This window comes from Siphateles boraxobius, unplaced genomic scaffold, assembly GCF_051911475.1.
Source record: "Siphateles boraxobius isolate OS27281-9 unplaced genomic scaffold, OSU_SipBor_1 25, whole genome shotgun sequence".
Lineage (NCBI taxonomy): Eukaryota > Metazoa > Chordata > Actinopteri > Cypriniformes > Leuciscidae > Siphateles > Siphateles boraxobius.
The window spans coordinates 31,370,863-31,387,718 of record NW_027508866.1 but is presented as its reverse complement, the minus strand read 5'-3'; the positions used below and the strand labels follow the sequence as shown (position 1 = coordinate 31,387,718).

At 42.2% G+C, this 16,856-nt stretch overlaps 1 protein-coding gene across 3 annotated transcripts in view; it reads left to right on the top strand.

Annotated features, from left to right (window-relative positions):
• Positions 1-1,276: 1,276 nt before the first annotated feature.
• ggt1b (gamma-glutamyltransferase 1b) overlaps positions 1,277-16,856 on the top strand; it is a 39,250-nt gene continuing 23,670 nt past the window's right edge. The window contains exons 1-6 of one of the 3 annotated variants that reach the window (XM_077243490.1): positions 1,277-1,516; positions 2,725-2,901; positions 3,652-3,782; positions 4,409-4,498; positions 8,382-8,574; positions 8,759-8,919. In XM_077243490.1, the coding sequence (XP_077099605.1) occupies positions 2,729-2,901; positions 3,652-3,782; positions 4,409-4,498; positions 8,382-8,574; positions 8,759-8,919 (748 nt within the window). In that variant the 5' untranslated portion in view covers positions 1,277-1,516; positions 2,725-2,728. Of the gene's footprint in view, positions 1,517-2,724; positions 2,902-3,651; positions 3,783-4,408; positions 4,499-8,381; positions 8,575-8,758; positions 8,920-16,856 lie in introns of those variants that run through there. The other 2 variants (XM_077243489.1, XM_077243491.1) reach the window with 2 other exon arrangements.

Here is a 16,856-nt window from a genome sequence, read left to right as displayed (position 1 = left end):
TTTTAAATATGATTATCGAAAGATGAGTTTCTGATATAACACCAAGGTCTTTAATTGTAGAGGATAAAGTAACAGAACATCCTTTTAGATGCAAATTGTATTCTAAGAGATTCTGTGTACAGGTAATACCCCTGGCTTATCCAAATTAATTACATGTTTTCTAATAATATTACAAAGAAACGTTATATTGAAAACAGCAGAGGGCCTAAAACAGACCCTTGTGGCACTCCATGATTTACTGACGTTAACTCAGATAATTCCCTGTTTAAATAAATAAAATGGTAACGCTCAGGTACGATCTAAAGCACCCTAATGCCTGTCTCTGAATACCGGTGGAATTTTGTTATCAATCTAAGAGTATGTCATGGTCTAAATATAGTGCATGTCAAACGCTACACTAAGATCGAAGTAAAACTAGTATTTAGATGCAACCTTGGTCAGTAGCTAGAAGCAGGCCATTTGTCATTTTAATGAGCGCAGTTTCTGTGCTATGATGGGGCCTGAATCCTGACTGAAATTCATCATAGATATCTCTTCTTTTTTTTTGAAGAAGAAGAAGAAAGGAGCACAATTAAGCAGGCACAATTTTTTCTAGTATTTTTGACATAAATGGTATATTTGAAATGCTTTAACTTGTAGTACAGAGTTCACATGCTTCATATCAGCGTTGAACATAATACAAACCTGATTTTACTTTTGAACAATAAGATGCAGGTTTGGTAAATATACACTTTTTGTTTTCTGTGAATTTAACGTATATGTTTTCTTGGTTATACGAATGTTAAGAGAAAATTCCATTTTATCATTTTGCAAATATTATGTGAATGTTACTTTTGAATATTTTCTAAACATTCTGAATCAAGCAGCAACATTTAAAATATAGACGATTGTCCAACTAAAACATTTCAGATACGTTCCATGAACGATGTCAAAATAATGTTCTTGTGATCATGTTTTGAGAACAATATTAAAAAACAGATAACTTTGTACTAAAGTTCTATTATTAACACTATGCTCACAACTTTCAGAGAACCTTGCCAGAATGTTCTGAGAACTTTACGTTTGCTGGGATTTTGAATATTTGTGTTTTAGATGTCTACATTATGTAGAACATTATGTGTCCAAACTTATCATAGTTAATCATTCACTATAGGAACTAGGCAAATGTAATAGACTTACACATGAACGGCTTAACCATTTAAAGATTAAAAGCGTGAATACAAGTGATAGAGTAACAAAAAGCCACCTGTAGTTGTGAAACGTTTACTAGGGTTGTTTTAGTCTGCATTTTGCTGTAATTTTGGCACGTGTGAATTTACCATCACCACAACCTGTGCCCTTTTCACCACAGTCAATAAAACAATTATGCATGATTTCACAGGTTGATTTGGTTAAAGTTTGATGGTCATAATAGTTAGACATTGAGAGCCAGAGGTTTACAGCATTGTCTCCGTCAGCCTGTGGAAAGGAGGCTCATTCTATGGGAGACTCTACAAGAGGCCTGTGAAGTCTACAGGTAGGTGATACTCCATTTACTCAAATCGCAATGTACATTAAACTCATCAGTTATGAACTTAATCGTCATGAGAGCTTCAACTATTTTCACAGGCAAAGCATTTTTGTATATGAAATATTATGCTGCATCCTAATGTTGTTGTGTATTTTACTGTCTTTTAACACACACTGAACTCAGAAGATTATAATTTTTACTCTTTTTTTGCGATTTGTAGGAGGAAATGATACAATCTCTTGCTCTTTTCTCTGTGTGTGAGAAAATTCTAGTCCCTTGTGTGGTGGGTTTAATTTTGTTGGCTGCAGGCACTGCAGGTTTCTCAGAGATGTGCTGCAGTTCGTTCCCACACACAGCACAGCCTGACAGGATTTAATGTGGACAGTAGCAGGGCTTTGAAACTATGAAAAGATGCTTTTTTGAGGAGGATTTCACTCCATACAAGACTTTTTTTATTCCAAGTTTTCAAATTATAAATGCATGAAAATTTGCTGCCTTTGGCAGGGATACACAAAGCTAGATTAAGCAACATAAAATGTAGAATATGAGAGAACCAGGATGCATTTAGTCATTCTTTATAGTATTGTAGCTCAAATAATACAGAATCAAGGGTTGATTTACACTGGGAATCAATAAGCATGCAATGATCAAAAGAGCAATTCATTACATTTTTAGCAAAACTATAGAAATCTTCCTAAGAAAAATACTCAAACCCAACTAATAGAAAACAATTTATTGCATGCTTTTTGAATGCATAATTGTTGCCTTGACTATATATTTGGCAAGAAAGGAGAACTTGTTGTAAGTGCATTCAATTTCCAGCTGTTAGTTTTCTTATTAACTTCATATCCATTCTGTATTACAACAACTATTTATGCTTTATGAATTATGATGTTACATAACGGAGATGGTTAACTTACATTACACAATCACTGATTGCAAAAGTTAATATGACTAGTCATGGTGAGAATGCACGCCCCATATAGCTTATCTCTTCTCTGGGACAGCTAGTACGTTTGCATCAATCAGCAGTTAAAACGAATCTAAACAGTTTAAATTCAGTAATTCACGTTCAGATTCACTTGATGATTTCAAATCAAATCCATAGTTTCACAACACTTGAAGGATATGATTGCTTGCAGATACCGTTACATAGAAACATAAACAAGTTCACCAGCAACAGAGAACTAGACACTTGTTGTTGCAAGTTGCAGGAAAATGGTGCAGAAGTCTACTGTGGTGGGCCTTGCGTTGCTGCTGCTGGCTGCAGTCGGCACGTTTTTGGCCGTTTTCTTCTCCGTTCAGGGCAAGAAGGCCTCTCCTGAACCTGAAACTGGTTACTTCAAGGCAGCAGTGGCAGCAGATGCTGGGACATGCTCTGAGATCGGCAGGTTTGAGCTCTGTTCTCCTTAAATGCATATTCACTTTTTTGCCATCTTGAAGCTGAAATAAAATTAGTTCAATAAAATCTCATTACATCAGATATTATATTATTATTGTAAATAAATAGCAAAGATGTTAGGAAGGCCATGAGGAGCACATGTAAAAGATGTTTGGTTTGTTAACTGAAACATTAACTTGCGTCAGAGATTTTATTTAATCGTTGAATCATCCTCACTACATTCTCTCTTACGCCAACTAAAGTTGGCATGAAACAGAAGTTGCAATAGTTTTTTCTTCCCTGTTGCAATTTCATATATAAGTGAAACGTCTTCTCGAACAATAAAAAATTGAGGGTTGGGACTTGATTTTGTCCATTGGTAATTGATTGGATCGTTGGATGGTTGTGGTTTGCTATTGGTCGATCTCATATGAGTGACAGGTTGCACCGCCCTCGTGTCAGTAATCAGAGAAGAGATGATTAAAGTGCAGAAAAACAGTATTCATGGACAACTGCTACATAATTTCAGACAAAACTTTTATATTTTGTAGTGCCACATTATATTTTGTCTTTAGCCTAAAATGGTGGTAACGTCTATACTGATTGGTTTTATTCAAGTCAAACATTTTATTCAGTGGAACCAAATCAACCTTACTACATTGTGCTTCATTCAACAACAATAAAAAAAAATGTTGTTGCACTCTGATGTTTAAAATTTTCAACCCAGGTTTGCATGCCCTTTCTTGTGCTCTCCATGCAGGGACATCCTGAAGAGAGGCGGTTCCGCTGTAGATTCTGCCATCGCTGCTCTGCTGTGCGTGGGCTTAATGAATGCCCACAGCATGGGCATCGGTGGAGGGCTCTTTTTCACTATTTATGATGCCAAAACAGGTATGCAGTCACCATTACCTATCTGATTCAACCAGGCACACCAGTCTGCAGTGAACTTTGTGTATACAAAGAATTTATGTACCTTTTTTCTATAAAGATCACTTTATTACTTATATATAAACTCCCCTGCCAAAGAAAAGTTAGAATCATTGAGCATGAAGAATTGGCACCTCTGAGTCCAGACTTTACATCACAACATTTATTTCCATCAATAGGTGCATACATTTTTGGTCAAGATCTTGTATTGACAATGCAAGAGTCCAGCACTCTGTAAAGTCTCTTCCAGCACATCCAAAACTTTCATTGAATTTAACTCAGTGGTTGACTCAGAGGTGTCAATTTATGTGTGAAAATAATTCTATATGCTCCCACACAACCCTTCTTTCACAATGTGAGCCTGATGAATCTTCACATTGTCATCCTGGAATATGGCCATGATGTGTCTTCCAGTGTGTCTTTTTTTTAAGAAATGAAAAGCTACACACTCCTTCAATTAGGGTTAGAAGAACTGTTGCCAAACATATAACATGATAGAAACAAAATAATCACTGCCCTATGCATTTGCATATTTAAATCCAAACAGCAACTTTTTTTTGGCTGGGCATGCATTTTATTTATTTTTGCAGGAAAAGTTGAAATCATCAATGCACGTGAGACGGCCCCAGCAAACGCAACCAGAGACATGTTTGGAAATAGCACAGAACTTTCCCAGAAAGGTATCCATTAACTACATTACATAAACTACGGGAAATCATTGGTAAAACAGGATTCACACAATGTGCCTTGTGATACAGTGCCAGCAGTGACGTGCGGTGATGTCTTAAAGAGGCTAGGCACTGAGTTATGAAAGCCAGATTACCTGATTTATTGTTTAGGCTAATAATACGTAATAACAGTAAACGTTACGCACAAACGCAGCATAACAAGAAATGTACAAATCAGAATGTATACCGTGTACTCTCTCTCTCTCTCTCTCTCTCGCACACACACACACACACACACACGCAAGCCCGGCACAGGCACACACCGGTAGTTAATGTCCACTCCAGCATCAATACAACCATTCTTAATCCTTAATTTTTGCACAGCGGCCAATTATGTCTGTCAGCAAAAGTAAAATCACACACTGCTCAATTGAATATGAACGCAAATGGCTTGCATTAATTCAACCACATTTATCAATTCAATATTAAGCCCAAAATAGTTTTTGACTCACCAATTGGTAGATTATTTGTAGCCTACATAAAATCCATCCGCCGCTCTTTACTCGTAAAGACGTCGATCACAACTTTTTAAAACTCGTCTTCACGGCCTTCAGTTGCTGCACTAGTCTATCTAAGGCTGGCATAGACCTCCCTGTTGCTATTAACTCAGATTTTGAATTAAAATCGAGCTTGAAAAAATTTCTTAACTCTGTGATCACGGCCGGTGCTGTCATTTTGACTTTGAATTTGATTAGGCATAGGCTAGCTGTGGTGTAATGACGTTAGCTACGCAAATGTGTCCAGTAATATCTCGATTTTAATTGGTCCATGTCTGATATGTAACGTAGATGGGTACGGGCATAGCATATTTACGTCCAAAGGCACAGCAGAGTTGTGCTTTTTGCCGTACATGTTAAAGAATACAGGATCGAAGTGCGCATGCGCAACATGGGTTTTTCGCTTGTCGTCTGGAATGAATGGACCGTAAAAGCACTGCTTATTCTACCATTTTGTTATTTGATTATGCGTAACTTCTACATTTGTCATCATAACGTCTAGACAATTTGAATAACACCCATATTGCATATATAAATCACAAGAATAAACAGTAAAAATACAAATACAAGTTTATTATTTAATAAACATTTTTATTTTTGAATTTTGGCAGGGTAGGCAGTGCCTAGTTTGCCTACCCAGACCGCACGTCACTGAGTGCCAGCATGGAGAGATAAACATAAAAAACTATCAACACAATTTCAACAATCAATAACTCAGAGTAGAACAGGCTCTGCGTAACTTTAATGTAGGACTTTTCGAGGAAAGCCATAAAACTGTCTGGCCTCGTTTACACTGTCAGTGAAATGTGACCCAATTCCGATTTTTTGCTCATATGTGACACAGATCGGATATGTTCTATGACAGTGTAAACAGGAAAAAAACGGATGCATTCGGATATTTCGAGATCGGTTTCAGGCCTCGTTCATTTGTGTAAATAAATCAGATCAATCAGATCAGAGAGCAACGCCATCTGCGAAACGTCGTGTCGTCGTCGTAGGAGAGGAATGTAGACACACGTCGACACAACATATCAAAGGTTGGCTTGCTCATTATGCCATAGACCCACTGCTCTTCGTTAAAGCCCGCGACGATCTCATAAAGTGCGTACCTATAGCACGAATTTTATTTCTCGTGACATTTACGCCAAAAATAGTTTTGCGTGCATATGACACGCAGTTTATGCCGTTGTGGTGCCGAATTCTGACCCCCGCCAAATTATTACCCCCCTAGTCTGGTAGGTTTAGGATTAGTTGTGGGGGAGGGGTTAGGATTAGGGGTGGGGTTAGGATTAGGCAATCAGATACTGATTTCAACGAGGGGGGTAATAATTTGGCAGGGAGTCAAAATTCGGCACAACACCGGCCCGAGACATAAGCGAACTAAGCGGCTGCCCCTGGCAACCAGGGGGCCGCCCAATCGAGTTTAAAAAAGTTATTTTTTATTTTTTAGATGACTTAAACAAGTGACAAATGAATGAATGAATGAATAATTCAAGACAAGTAAATTCTGATTTAATGATCAATATACCTGCCAACAACTGCTGCTGTGTCTCCCAGCGTTTAAGTCACGCGCATAATCTAGACACCTCGCGAGTGCATAGACAATTCGTGCGCAACTGCGCATAGTCACGGTATCGGTTTAAATTTGAGAAAATAGACGCAGGGGAATTTAACCTTCTAGGTGTAAGGTTAGCAGTTTGAATAAATAATAAACATTGCAGTTTGAACTCTTCTCCACTTTATTATACCTCACATCAGATCACTAACTGCAAAAACCCGCGACACTCCAGTACCAAGTGCGCACGACCCATTCCTATCTACGGAAAGCCCCGAGGGGAAAAATAGATTGCATACACACATACAACGAGCGCCAGTACATCATTACCGGTTTGATAGTAACAGACTTTGTTGGATTCTGTCATGTACAATCCAACAAAGTCTGTTACAATAATAATAAAAAAGATTTTGAGGACAGTTACACTGTATTGAGACAGTTGAGAAATAATAATATTTGTACAGTTTTCAACAATAATTGTCATTGTTGAACCCTTGCTCTTATTATGTTTCTGATTTCTCAGTTTTGTCATTATTTTAGCAAATAATATATTTTATATGTTTTGAGACAGTTTGTTTTAAGAAGTTTCAAAGTTAGTAAAAGAGTAAAGTAAAAGTTAAAACTTTTTTATTTAAGTAGGCATCTATTTTTTATTAAGTATTTATTTTGTATCAATACATAAACTCACTGTATTCATTTATAATGTATCATTATTGCGTGACATTTGTGTCATTAATCATCAAGCACAAGTGACTACGTGTAGTGGGAGGGGGCCCCCATATCAAATTCTGCTTAGGGCCCCCAAAAGGCTCGGACCGGCTCTGGCAATGGGTTTACAGTGCGTATCATGCACGCAGAAACTATTTTTGGCGTATAAAACGCCTTTGAGCATAAGCGATGTCTCAGATAGTATGTCAAGTGTAAACACATGAACCGGAAATGAGTCACAATTGAAAGAACGTGTAAACAGACGTTCAAAAAATGGATATAGGCAACAAATCAGAATTGGGCATCAAGACCTGCTGTGTAAACGAGTCCTTGTGCACATGGACATATGTCACAACAACATAGGCCCCGTTTACACCTAGTATTAATATGCGTTTTGGTCATCGAACCACAAGTAGACGAGGGAGACACATTCCTGTTTACACCAGGTGTTTTAATCCCTCTCTTTGGTACACTTTCAACCACTTCTGTCCTGATTTGTTTGAGGGGATGGTCTATGGGCAGAGATGATGGAAAAACTTACAGAGAGCATCAGCTTTCGTTTCTGCTCTGACAGCGGCAAGACCAGCCAAATGGTGTGAGTGAGTGTTAAATCAGGAATGGTGAGAGAACATTGAGCTTGGTGCACTTTTCCTCTTCCAACCAAACTTGGGTCTTCAGCCGACAAAGTTCTGGCTAGTGCGTTTTCCGATAGTGTTTAAGCATTAGGTCAGTATTTTGTGCATTACGCATTTTGTGGCTGTTCAAACACATTCGACCACATGAGCTTTTACACTATGAAACAATCCGTCTAATGTGTTTTCGTTTACCTCTGGAAGTGGTCGAAAGTGGACAAACTCAAAATGTATTAGACCCTGTTTACACCTGTTTTTAGCATCGCCCACTTGTGATCTGATCGACCAAAACGCATCTTAATACAAGGTGTAAACAGGGCTGTCATCAAGTGCATTTGGTCTTTATTACTCAGCTTGAATTTTTCTTACTATTAAATAAGAAACACTGACTGTCTTTTTAGATACTAGCACATGGAATCATGCATGTAAAAATTCATCCACAGGTGGTTTGTCCGTCGCTGTTCCTGGAGAGATTCGGGGGTATGAGATGGCCTATAAACGACATGGCAAGCTTCCATGGAGAGAGCTGTTTTTACCTAGCATAAAACTGGCCAGGGATGGCTTTCCAGTTGGCAGTGCATTGGCCAGTGCCATTAGATCAAACAGAAATATCATTATAAATGATAAGATGTTATGGTGAGCACACATGGATTTTTTCAACTAAGATATTTTACATTAAAAAAAATCTATCAATCTTCTTTTTAACAAGGTGCACTATAATTCTTCTTTTTATACAATGTAATGTGTGTAATATGTTATGTCTAGTTTTATCCACTACCTTTACACATTAACATTTTCTGCTGATTGTTTGATTTCTTAGTTCTGTGTTCTGCGATTCCACTGGAAACATCCTGAAAGAAAATGACACCATAACCTTTACAAAGCTGGGAGACACTTACGAGATCATAGCAGAGAATGGGTCTGATACGTTCTACAACGGATTGCTTGCTGAGAACCTTGTGAGGGACATCCAAGCTGCAGGTTTTTTTTATTCGCACATATGTCGAATGTTTTTTTTTTTTTTACTCGCACAACCATTATTTGGTATCAACAGCTCATAAAATAATCTCCACCAGTGTTGGGGAAAGTTATATTTAAAAGTAATGCATTACAATATTAAGTTACCCCCTTAAAAAAGTAACTAATTACTTAGTTAATTTTTATAGAAACTAATGCATTACGTAACTTTTGCATCACTGTTTCTCACCTGGTTGGGGCTTGCTTGTTTGGGGCCTTTCACACCAAATGGTTGGTTTATTCGGATCATCGAAGGTCAGCAGCAAAGGCATTGGTTAGTAAAGTGAGATTATACTTGCATTATTTAACATTGCAGTTATTGCAGGTTTGGTAAAATTCTGAGTTTGTTTTGTACTGGTTTTTATGCACACACTGAATAAATAAGATTTAAATGTCAATTTAAAATATATTTACTAGATTTTCACTAGATTTCTGAAGGATCGTGTGACACTGATAACTGGAGCAATTGTCACAGAACGGTTGAACGGAGACGAGGATACAAGAACAGTATGAGATGAGGATTATTAAATAATACAAAATAAAACGAGCTATAAACAGAACAACCCCGAGGGGGAAAACAAGAGAGGTTTCAGGCAAAAACAGGTAACACAAGGAAACAGGAAACATTGACAATGAACCAGCACAGGACTACAAACACAGGGAGGCTAAATAGGGGAACAAACAAAGGAGGGTAACGAGCAGGACAGGTGGGACAAATTAACCAATAATCTGATAACAAGATGGGCGGGGTTAGACTACTGATAGGCTACGCAGTGGAAAACTCCTTTTCTCGAATTTATCCAGCTGATGAATGACAACAACACTGACAGCCAATCAGAATTCATCCTGCTGTAATAAGCTTGAGCAGTAAAAGCCGCAGACAAGCACGAGCTTAGAATAAACGTACTCTGTTACTAACGTAACCTTGGTTCCCTGAGAGTAGGGAACGAGTATTGCGTAGCTATACACAGTGGAAAACTCCTTTTCTCGAGAAGATTTGAGCCATTATTTTAAAAAGCAGTGCAGCTGCACAGCCAGCACAGAGCAGAGCGTCTAGCTCGCTCATTGGCTCTGCTGCAGACACGAACCTATGGCGAGGCGGCTGAGGCGTCCAAACTAATCGGCTCGCTTCGCATCAGAACCCGCGAGAATGGGCGTGGCTTATGCCTATATAAACAGACCATTTCGCCATAGAATCAGCTTTAATCTCCTTCACCTTCTTTGTTGATCTTCGAGCCTTCGCCGTCGACGAGCCCCTGCAGTGGAACGAGCGACCTGATCAGCGGATGCGGCACCTTCAATTCGAGGCCGCCTTCCCCTGAATCGCCGTTAACCTGCAGCTATCTGGCGAGAGTAGCCACATATCCTTTTTGCTACTTCAGTGTGTTCGCCCTCGCGACACTCTAGAAGCTGAAAGAAAAGAGCTAATTTCTACAGCATTGTTGCAAACGCCCTGCTTTGGATGTACTTCATGCAGAGCCTCTCTAACGTAACCTCGGTTCCCACAGAGTAGGGAACGAGTATAGCTATAGGCAGTGGAAAACTCCTTTTCTAGAGAATATTGAAGCCATTGTTTTAAAACGCATTGCAGCTGCACAGCGAGCACAGAGCAGAGCGTCTAGCTCGCTCATTGGCTGTGCTGCAGCAACTGCACGAACTTATGGCGAGATGGCTGAGACGAGCAAACCAATCTACCATCTGATCTGGATACGGCCCGGTCCGTCTGATTACAGTTAACCTCGGAATAAACAGAAAGACTGAAACTAGCGTAGATGCCATTCTTTTTATGAGGTAGCGAGTACATCAGGTTTTATAGGAAGTGTTCCCGGTTCTGGCTGACCTAATTCATGCAGCTAATCATGTATGACCTAATCATGTATAATCGTGTATGCGCACCTCTGGCGCATATTGACGCGCTCTAACACACCCTGAGCGCACGCAACGAGCAGCGCTCTGCTCTGTGCAGATTCACGGACGATGGTGAAGCAAGTGTGTGACTGGACGACGCTGCTGAGATTATTCATCGTTTGGAGAGTGTTTAGACTCATATTGTGTGCGTCACTGCTGAATAGTAAGTGTTTCTGTTTTTTGTGTGTTATAATTTTATATTTATCACTAATGTCTGACTGACGCGATGCTAGAGTTATTGTGCTAGTCACCTCATTTATTTTCATTACTCTCCATGCATATTTACGTTATGCATCCAGTGCAGATATTATTTATCTATATTGTGGATTATATAGTTCGATACTTTGAATCCTCTAAGTAGTTATATTCAGTATAATCTGTTACTCGTGTATTATTGCCACTCACGTTTCTGTACATGTGACACCACCTAACGGCAGTTCGTATGCATCTGACTGTTAAGTTATTGCATCGTTACTGTTTAGTATTGGAATGTATATATATGTATATTATTTCATAATACTGTTTTTATTATTCATTTGTTTCATTTAGAACCACACATCTGATACATATTGGAAGATTGTATGCCCATGTCTACTGCAACAGTTTATTAAACACCATCTAATCAGTTATTGGTCTGGTTCTTGTGTTCTGACCGACACCCGAGAGTGATTACCACACAAAAGTAGTTCCAGCAATAGAAGTATAATACAGTCCTTTTAAGTCTCCCCAACAAATGGTCCTTCAAGCCGGATATGTGATAATTTCTCTTTAGAAGATGGATGATAGAGTTTCAACCAGACCTAAGCGTCAGACTTACCCGCCACGCCATTATGATGAGTATGAGATGGGGTATGTGCTGCCGCCCAGACATTCATCTGAATCAAGAATCAGTAGGCATGGGCTAGAAGAGGCGTTATATTCACATTCAGAGGGAGCAGCCAAGATGACACCCTCTCCTCTTAGCGACCATCAGACACTGCGGGATGCTGGCTATACATAAGAAGACCCATATGCTGGATCAAGACAGCGCAGTTACAGACCTGGTCCTGAGAGTCAGCTAGCTGAACCGTACCCAAAAGGAACACATCCTGACAGAAGTAGAGAATCAGCCCCATGCGTCTGGTCTACGACACTGATAAATCTACCTCCAGCCTCTCAGGCAGACCCTCATCATGTCAGCGAAGAGCAGTTTAGTGCCATCTTAGCAGAGATCCGACAGACTAGATCGGAGTTTAAGTTACTCGCCGAGACGGTGCACAGTCTTCAGCAGACCCCTCAACTAGCTATAACACGATCTCGTTCCAGTACATCTGAGCCTCTAATGCCTGCTCAATATCCCATATTCCCCCTAGACCACAGATTTGTGCCTCCTCCTTATGTAGAGCCGGTCAGCGATGAAGTCAGCGAAAGCGACGATGTAGACTGGCCTGACCCTCCCCCCTGGCCAGAGCCAGAGGAGCCACGGCCTATTGGCGATGCTCCCATCGTGGGCCTTTTGGAGAAGATGATGAGTGAATTGCAAGTATTAAAGCAAGCTGCCATCCATCCAAGTAGACCTCTTGCAGAACCATCAGCGAGTCTTCCTGTCAGAGACTCCAGACCTTCAGACCCTCAGACAAACAGGATGCTTCTGGGCCATTCGAGTCAACGACAAAGCCGTCATCCTCAGCCACCTCCCAGAGCCGTTCCAGCTTATAAGTCAGAGCAGTACGAGTCTTACCTTCAAGATACGCATGCAGTGATCTCTCAGCCATACCTGCAGAGGGCCCAGCCGAGAACCCCACTTGATCTTCGGCATCAGACTGTCCCACCCTCTGAGCCGACATACCGAGGTCCAATGCCAACGATCCCCTATTTCAGTCACAGAGACCCCAGTGAGTTTGCTAGATTGAAGATAGCTTTGGAGAATCTACTGCCCCCAGATGGGACAGAGCTGTTCAAATACCAAATCCTAGTGGATCACTTGAAGCTTGAAGAGGCAAAGCTGATAGCAGATTCGTATCTGAACTCCCCCACACCTTACAGCAATACCATGGCTGCTCTTAATCAGAAGTTCGGCCAACCCCATCAAATGGCGTTGAACAAAATAGCAAGGGTTATGGACTCGCCTGATATTCGACGCGGTGATCAAGCTGCCTTTGAGAAGTTTGCCCTTCAGATCCAGGCACTCGTGGGCATGCTTAAATCCCTTTGCCCCCCAGGAGATATAGAGCTACAGTGTGGATCCCATGTAGCACGCCTGTTGAGTAAGTTACCGCCAGAGATGAGAGCTGAATTCAGGCGCAGCAAGGTCCATCATTCAGGAATAACCTATACCCTGACTGACCTCTCTGAGTGGCTGCAATATGAGTCCTGGTGCCAGGAGTATGATGGTTCATCACAGGTGAAGATCACCAAGGAGAGACAAGGGCCTAGACAGGAACCTCGCCAAAAGAGGTGGACCACCACTGTGTTGCATGGAGCCAGAGAAGTGACGGAGAGAGAAATTTCAACAGTGCCTGTGAATCTCCCTGCCAAAAGCAGAATTAAGCCATATTGCCCATTCTGTAACAACTCAGATCACTTCTTGAGTCAATGCACAGAGGTTGTAAAACTGACAAAGAACCAATTATCAGAATGGATCCGTACCAATAAAAGGTGCTGGCGATGTGCTAGAACCCACCAAGCTGCGCAGTGCAACCTGCGGAAACCCTGTAGCATTTGTCAAGGTAAACACTTACCAGTGCTGCATGAAATTAATTCCATGACACCTAAGACTGTGATTAAGCCAACCAAAGAGGAGAGCTGTCTGGTGAATACACCTTCGGAAGTGCTGTATGTAGACAGACCAGTAGATGGTAGTCGTGTGCTATTAAAGGTTATTAAAGTACTACTCCACCATGGCAAACACACCCTGAGCACATATGCCATCCTGGACGATGGCTCAGAACGGACTATGCTCTTACCAGCTGCAGCACGCCATCTGGGCCTCCGAGGGGAGCCAGAAGACCTTGCCTTGCGGACTATACGACATGACATTCAAATCCTTCATGGGTCCATGGTGTCATTCCGTATTTCACCTGCTGATAATCCTCAGCACAGCTTCCTCATCACTGGTGCCTTCACTGCAGAACAACTGGGGCTTGCACTTCACTCTTACCCCATGGAAAAATTGCAGAAGAGGTACAAGCAACTTGTGGGCCTCCCAATACAGGCATTCGAGCAGGCACAGCCCTTGCTGCTTATTGGAGCTGACCACCCTCACTTAATTACTCCAATAAAGCCAGTAAGGTTAGGACCCCCAGGAGGACCTGCAGCTCTTAAGACACGTTTAGGATGGACATTGCAGGGTCCCACTAGACTTGTCGAGCAGTACATTCACCCGCAGCAGTGTTTGTTGACGTCCACCATTCCCCACATGGCAGAGCTCTTCAGGAACGTCGAGAAATTGTGGCAAGTTGACGTAATTCCCTTCAGAAACGAGAAGGAGGTCACCAGATCTCGACAAGACCAATATGCTGTTCATATGCCTGAATCAAAGACTACCCGAGTTGAAGTGGACGGAGTCTTACGTTATGCCACCCCTCTGCTTAGGCGTAAAGATATGCCGCATTTCCAAGCCCCAAAGGAAATGGTAATTCCCAGCCTCCGGAACACTGAACGGTGCCTCGCTAAACACCCAGATCGAGCCAAGGCGTACATTGCTGAAATTCAGAAACTGACCCAGACAGGAACTGTCAAGAAGTTGAGTTCCCACGAGTTGACACAGTCAGGGGAATCATGGTATATTCCACATCACATGGTGACCCATAACAATAAGAACCGTATTGTGTTCAACTGTTCTTATCAGTACCGAGGTCTGAACTTAAATGAGTGGTTGTTACCTGGCCCTACCTTAGGACCTTCACTCCTAGGAGTGCTGTTACGGTTCCGGGAACACACCGTAGCTATAAGTGGTGATGTGAAAGCCATGTTTCACCAGGTCCGCCTGCTCCCTGAAGATCGTCCCCTTCTGAGATTTGTCTGGCGTGACATGGAAGGAGACCGAAGTCCATCAGTGTTTGAGTGGCAGGTCCTGCCCTTTGGTACCACATGTAGCCCGTGCTGTGCCACTTATGCCATGCAGCACCACGTTATCAGTCATAGCCAGCCAGAAGATGATGTGAGGTTTTCCATTGAGAGATGCTTCTATGTTGATAATTGTCTGCAAAGCCTCTCCTCCACTGACCAAGCACGAACACTGGTAGATAATCTAAGGGAGATTCTAGCCTTTGGTGGATTTGAACTACGCCAATGGGCCAGCAATAAGCCAGAGGTCATCAGCCATCTATCGAAAGAAGCCCGATCAGACAGTCTAGAACTGTGGTTCGCTCACGACCGAATAGATAATCCTGAATCCGCCCTGGGCCTCAGCTGGCACTGTTCCACAGACACACTGAGGTACAAACATCGACCAGTAAATTATGATGCTCCTACCATGCGGAACATCTACAAGGTCTTAGCTAGTCAGTACGACCCCCTCGGGTTTATCCTGCCATACACCACCCGTGCTAAAATACTAGTGAGACAGCTTTGGGACAAACACAGGGACTGGGATGATCCCCTACTGCCCCATGATTTGCTACAAGCTTGGAGAGACTGGGAGGGAGAGTTACAAGTCCTGCAGAGAATCACCTTTCCCCGAGCGTACGGAACTTCTGCCATGAATGAGAGAAGCATTACTCATGAGATACATGTGTTCTGTGATGCTTCGGAGCAAGCATATGGAGCTGTTGCTTACTTGAGGACAGTAGACAGTCAAAATCAGCCTTATCTCTCCTTTGTTGTGGCCCGTTCAAGAATTGCACCTAAACGACTGCATTCAATGCCCAGATTGGAGCTTTGTGCTGCCCTCACAGGAGCCCAACTCAGTAGGTTGATGGAGCAAGAACTTACCCTGCAAATCAGCCAGATTACCTTCTGGACCGACTCAACCACGGTCTTGTCCTGGCTACAATCTGAGTCGTGCCGATTTAAGGTATTTGTTGGCACCCGAGTGGGGGAAATTCAGGAGCTCACCGATCAACATTCTTGGCGATATGTTGACTCGGCGAATAATCCTGCGGATGATCTCACTAGAGGTAAAAGGCTAGAGGATCTGGCTAAGCCTAACCGTTGGAGCCATTGGCCACCATTTCTCCTCCAGAGCTCAGATAAATGGCCAACCCTGCCAGCAACAGTAGTGGAAGATTGCCATTCAGAAATTCGCAAAGTCTGTATTCTGTGGAGTTGCGACCATACCTGATGAAGAGCCTCACATACCCGATGCGCATCAGTACACCACTTGGAAGGAGCTTCTAGAGGCCACAGTGCAGATGCTTCACGGGGCGGCAGGTCAGAGCGAGAACCCTAATGCTGACAACTACCGTACAGCCGAGATTCTTATCCTGAGAGGGGCACAACAGGATAGCTTTGCAGAGGAGTTCAGACTACTGCGAAATGGGAAACCAGTCCAACGAAGTAGCCGTTTACTTACCCTGTCTCCAGAGCTTGACGAGACCGAGGATCTCATTAGGGTCGGGGGCAGATTGCGCCGATCCGAAGACTTAGACCTGGTTGCTGTGCATCCCATCATCTTAGATAATGGCCATCCTACCACTAAGCTTCTGATTCAAGACTATGATACCCGACTCTGCCACCCAGGCCCTGAGAGAGTGTTCGCAGATATCCGCCGCAAGTTTTGGATCTTACGAGGCCGAGAAGCAGTTCGACGGTATCAACATGCTTGCACAGAGTGTCGTAGATGGAAAGCAAGCCCTCAAGTTCCTAAAATGTCAGACCTACCTGTAGCACGCTTACGCCTGTATAAGCCCGCATTCTACTCGACAGGCATGGACTGCTTCGGACCCATTATAGTGAAGGTGGGCAGGCGCACCGAGAAGAGGTGGGGAATTATCTTCAAGTGTCTTACAACAAGATGTGTACATCTAGAGATCCTCACCAATCTGGATACCGACTCCTTCTTGATGGCCTTG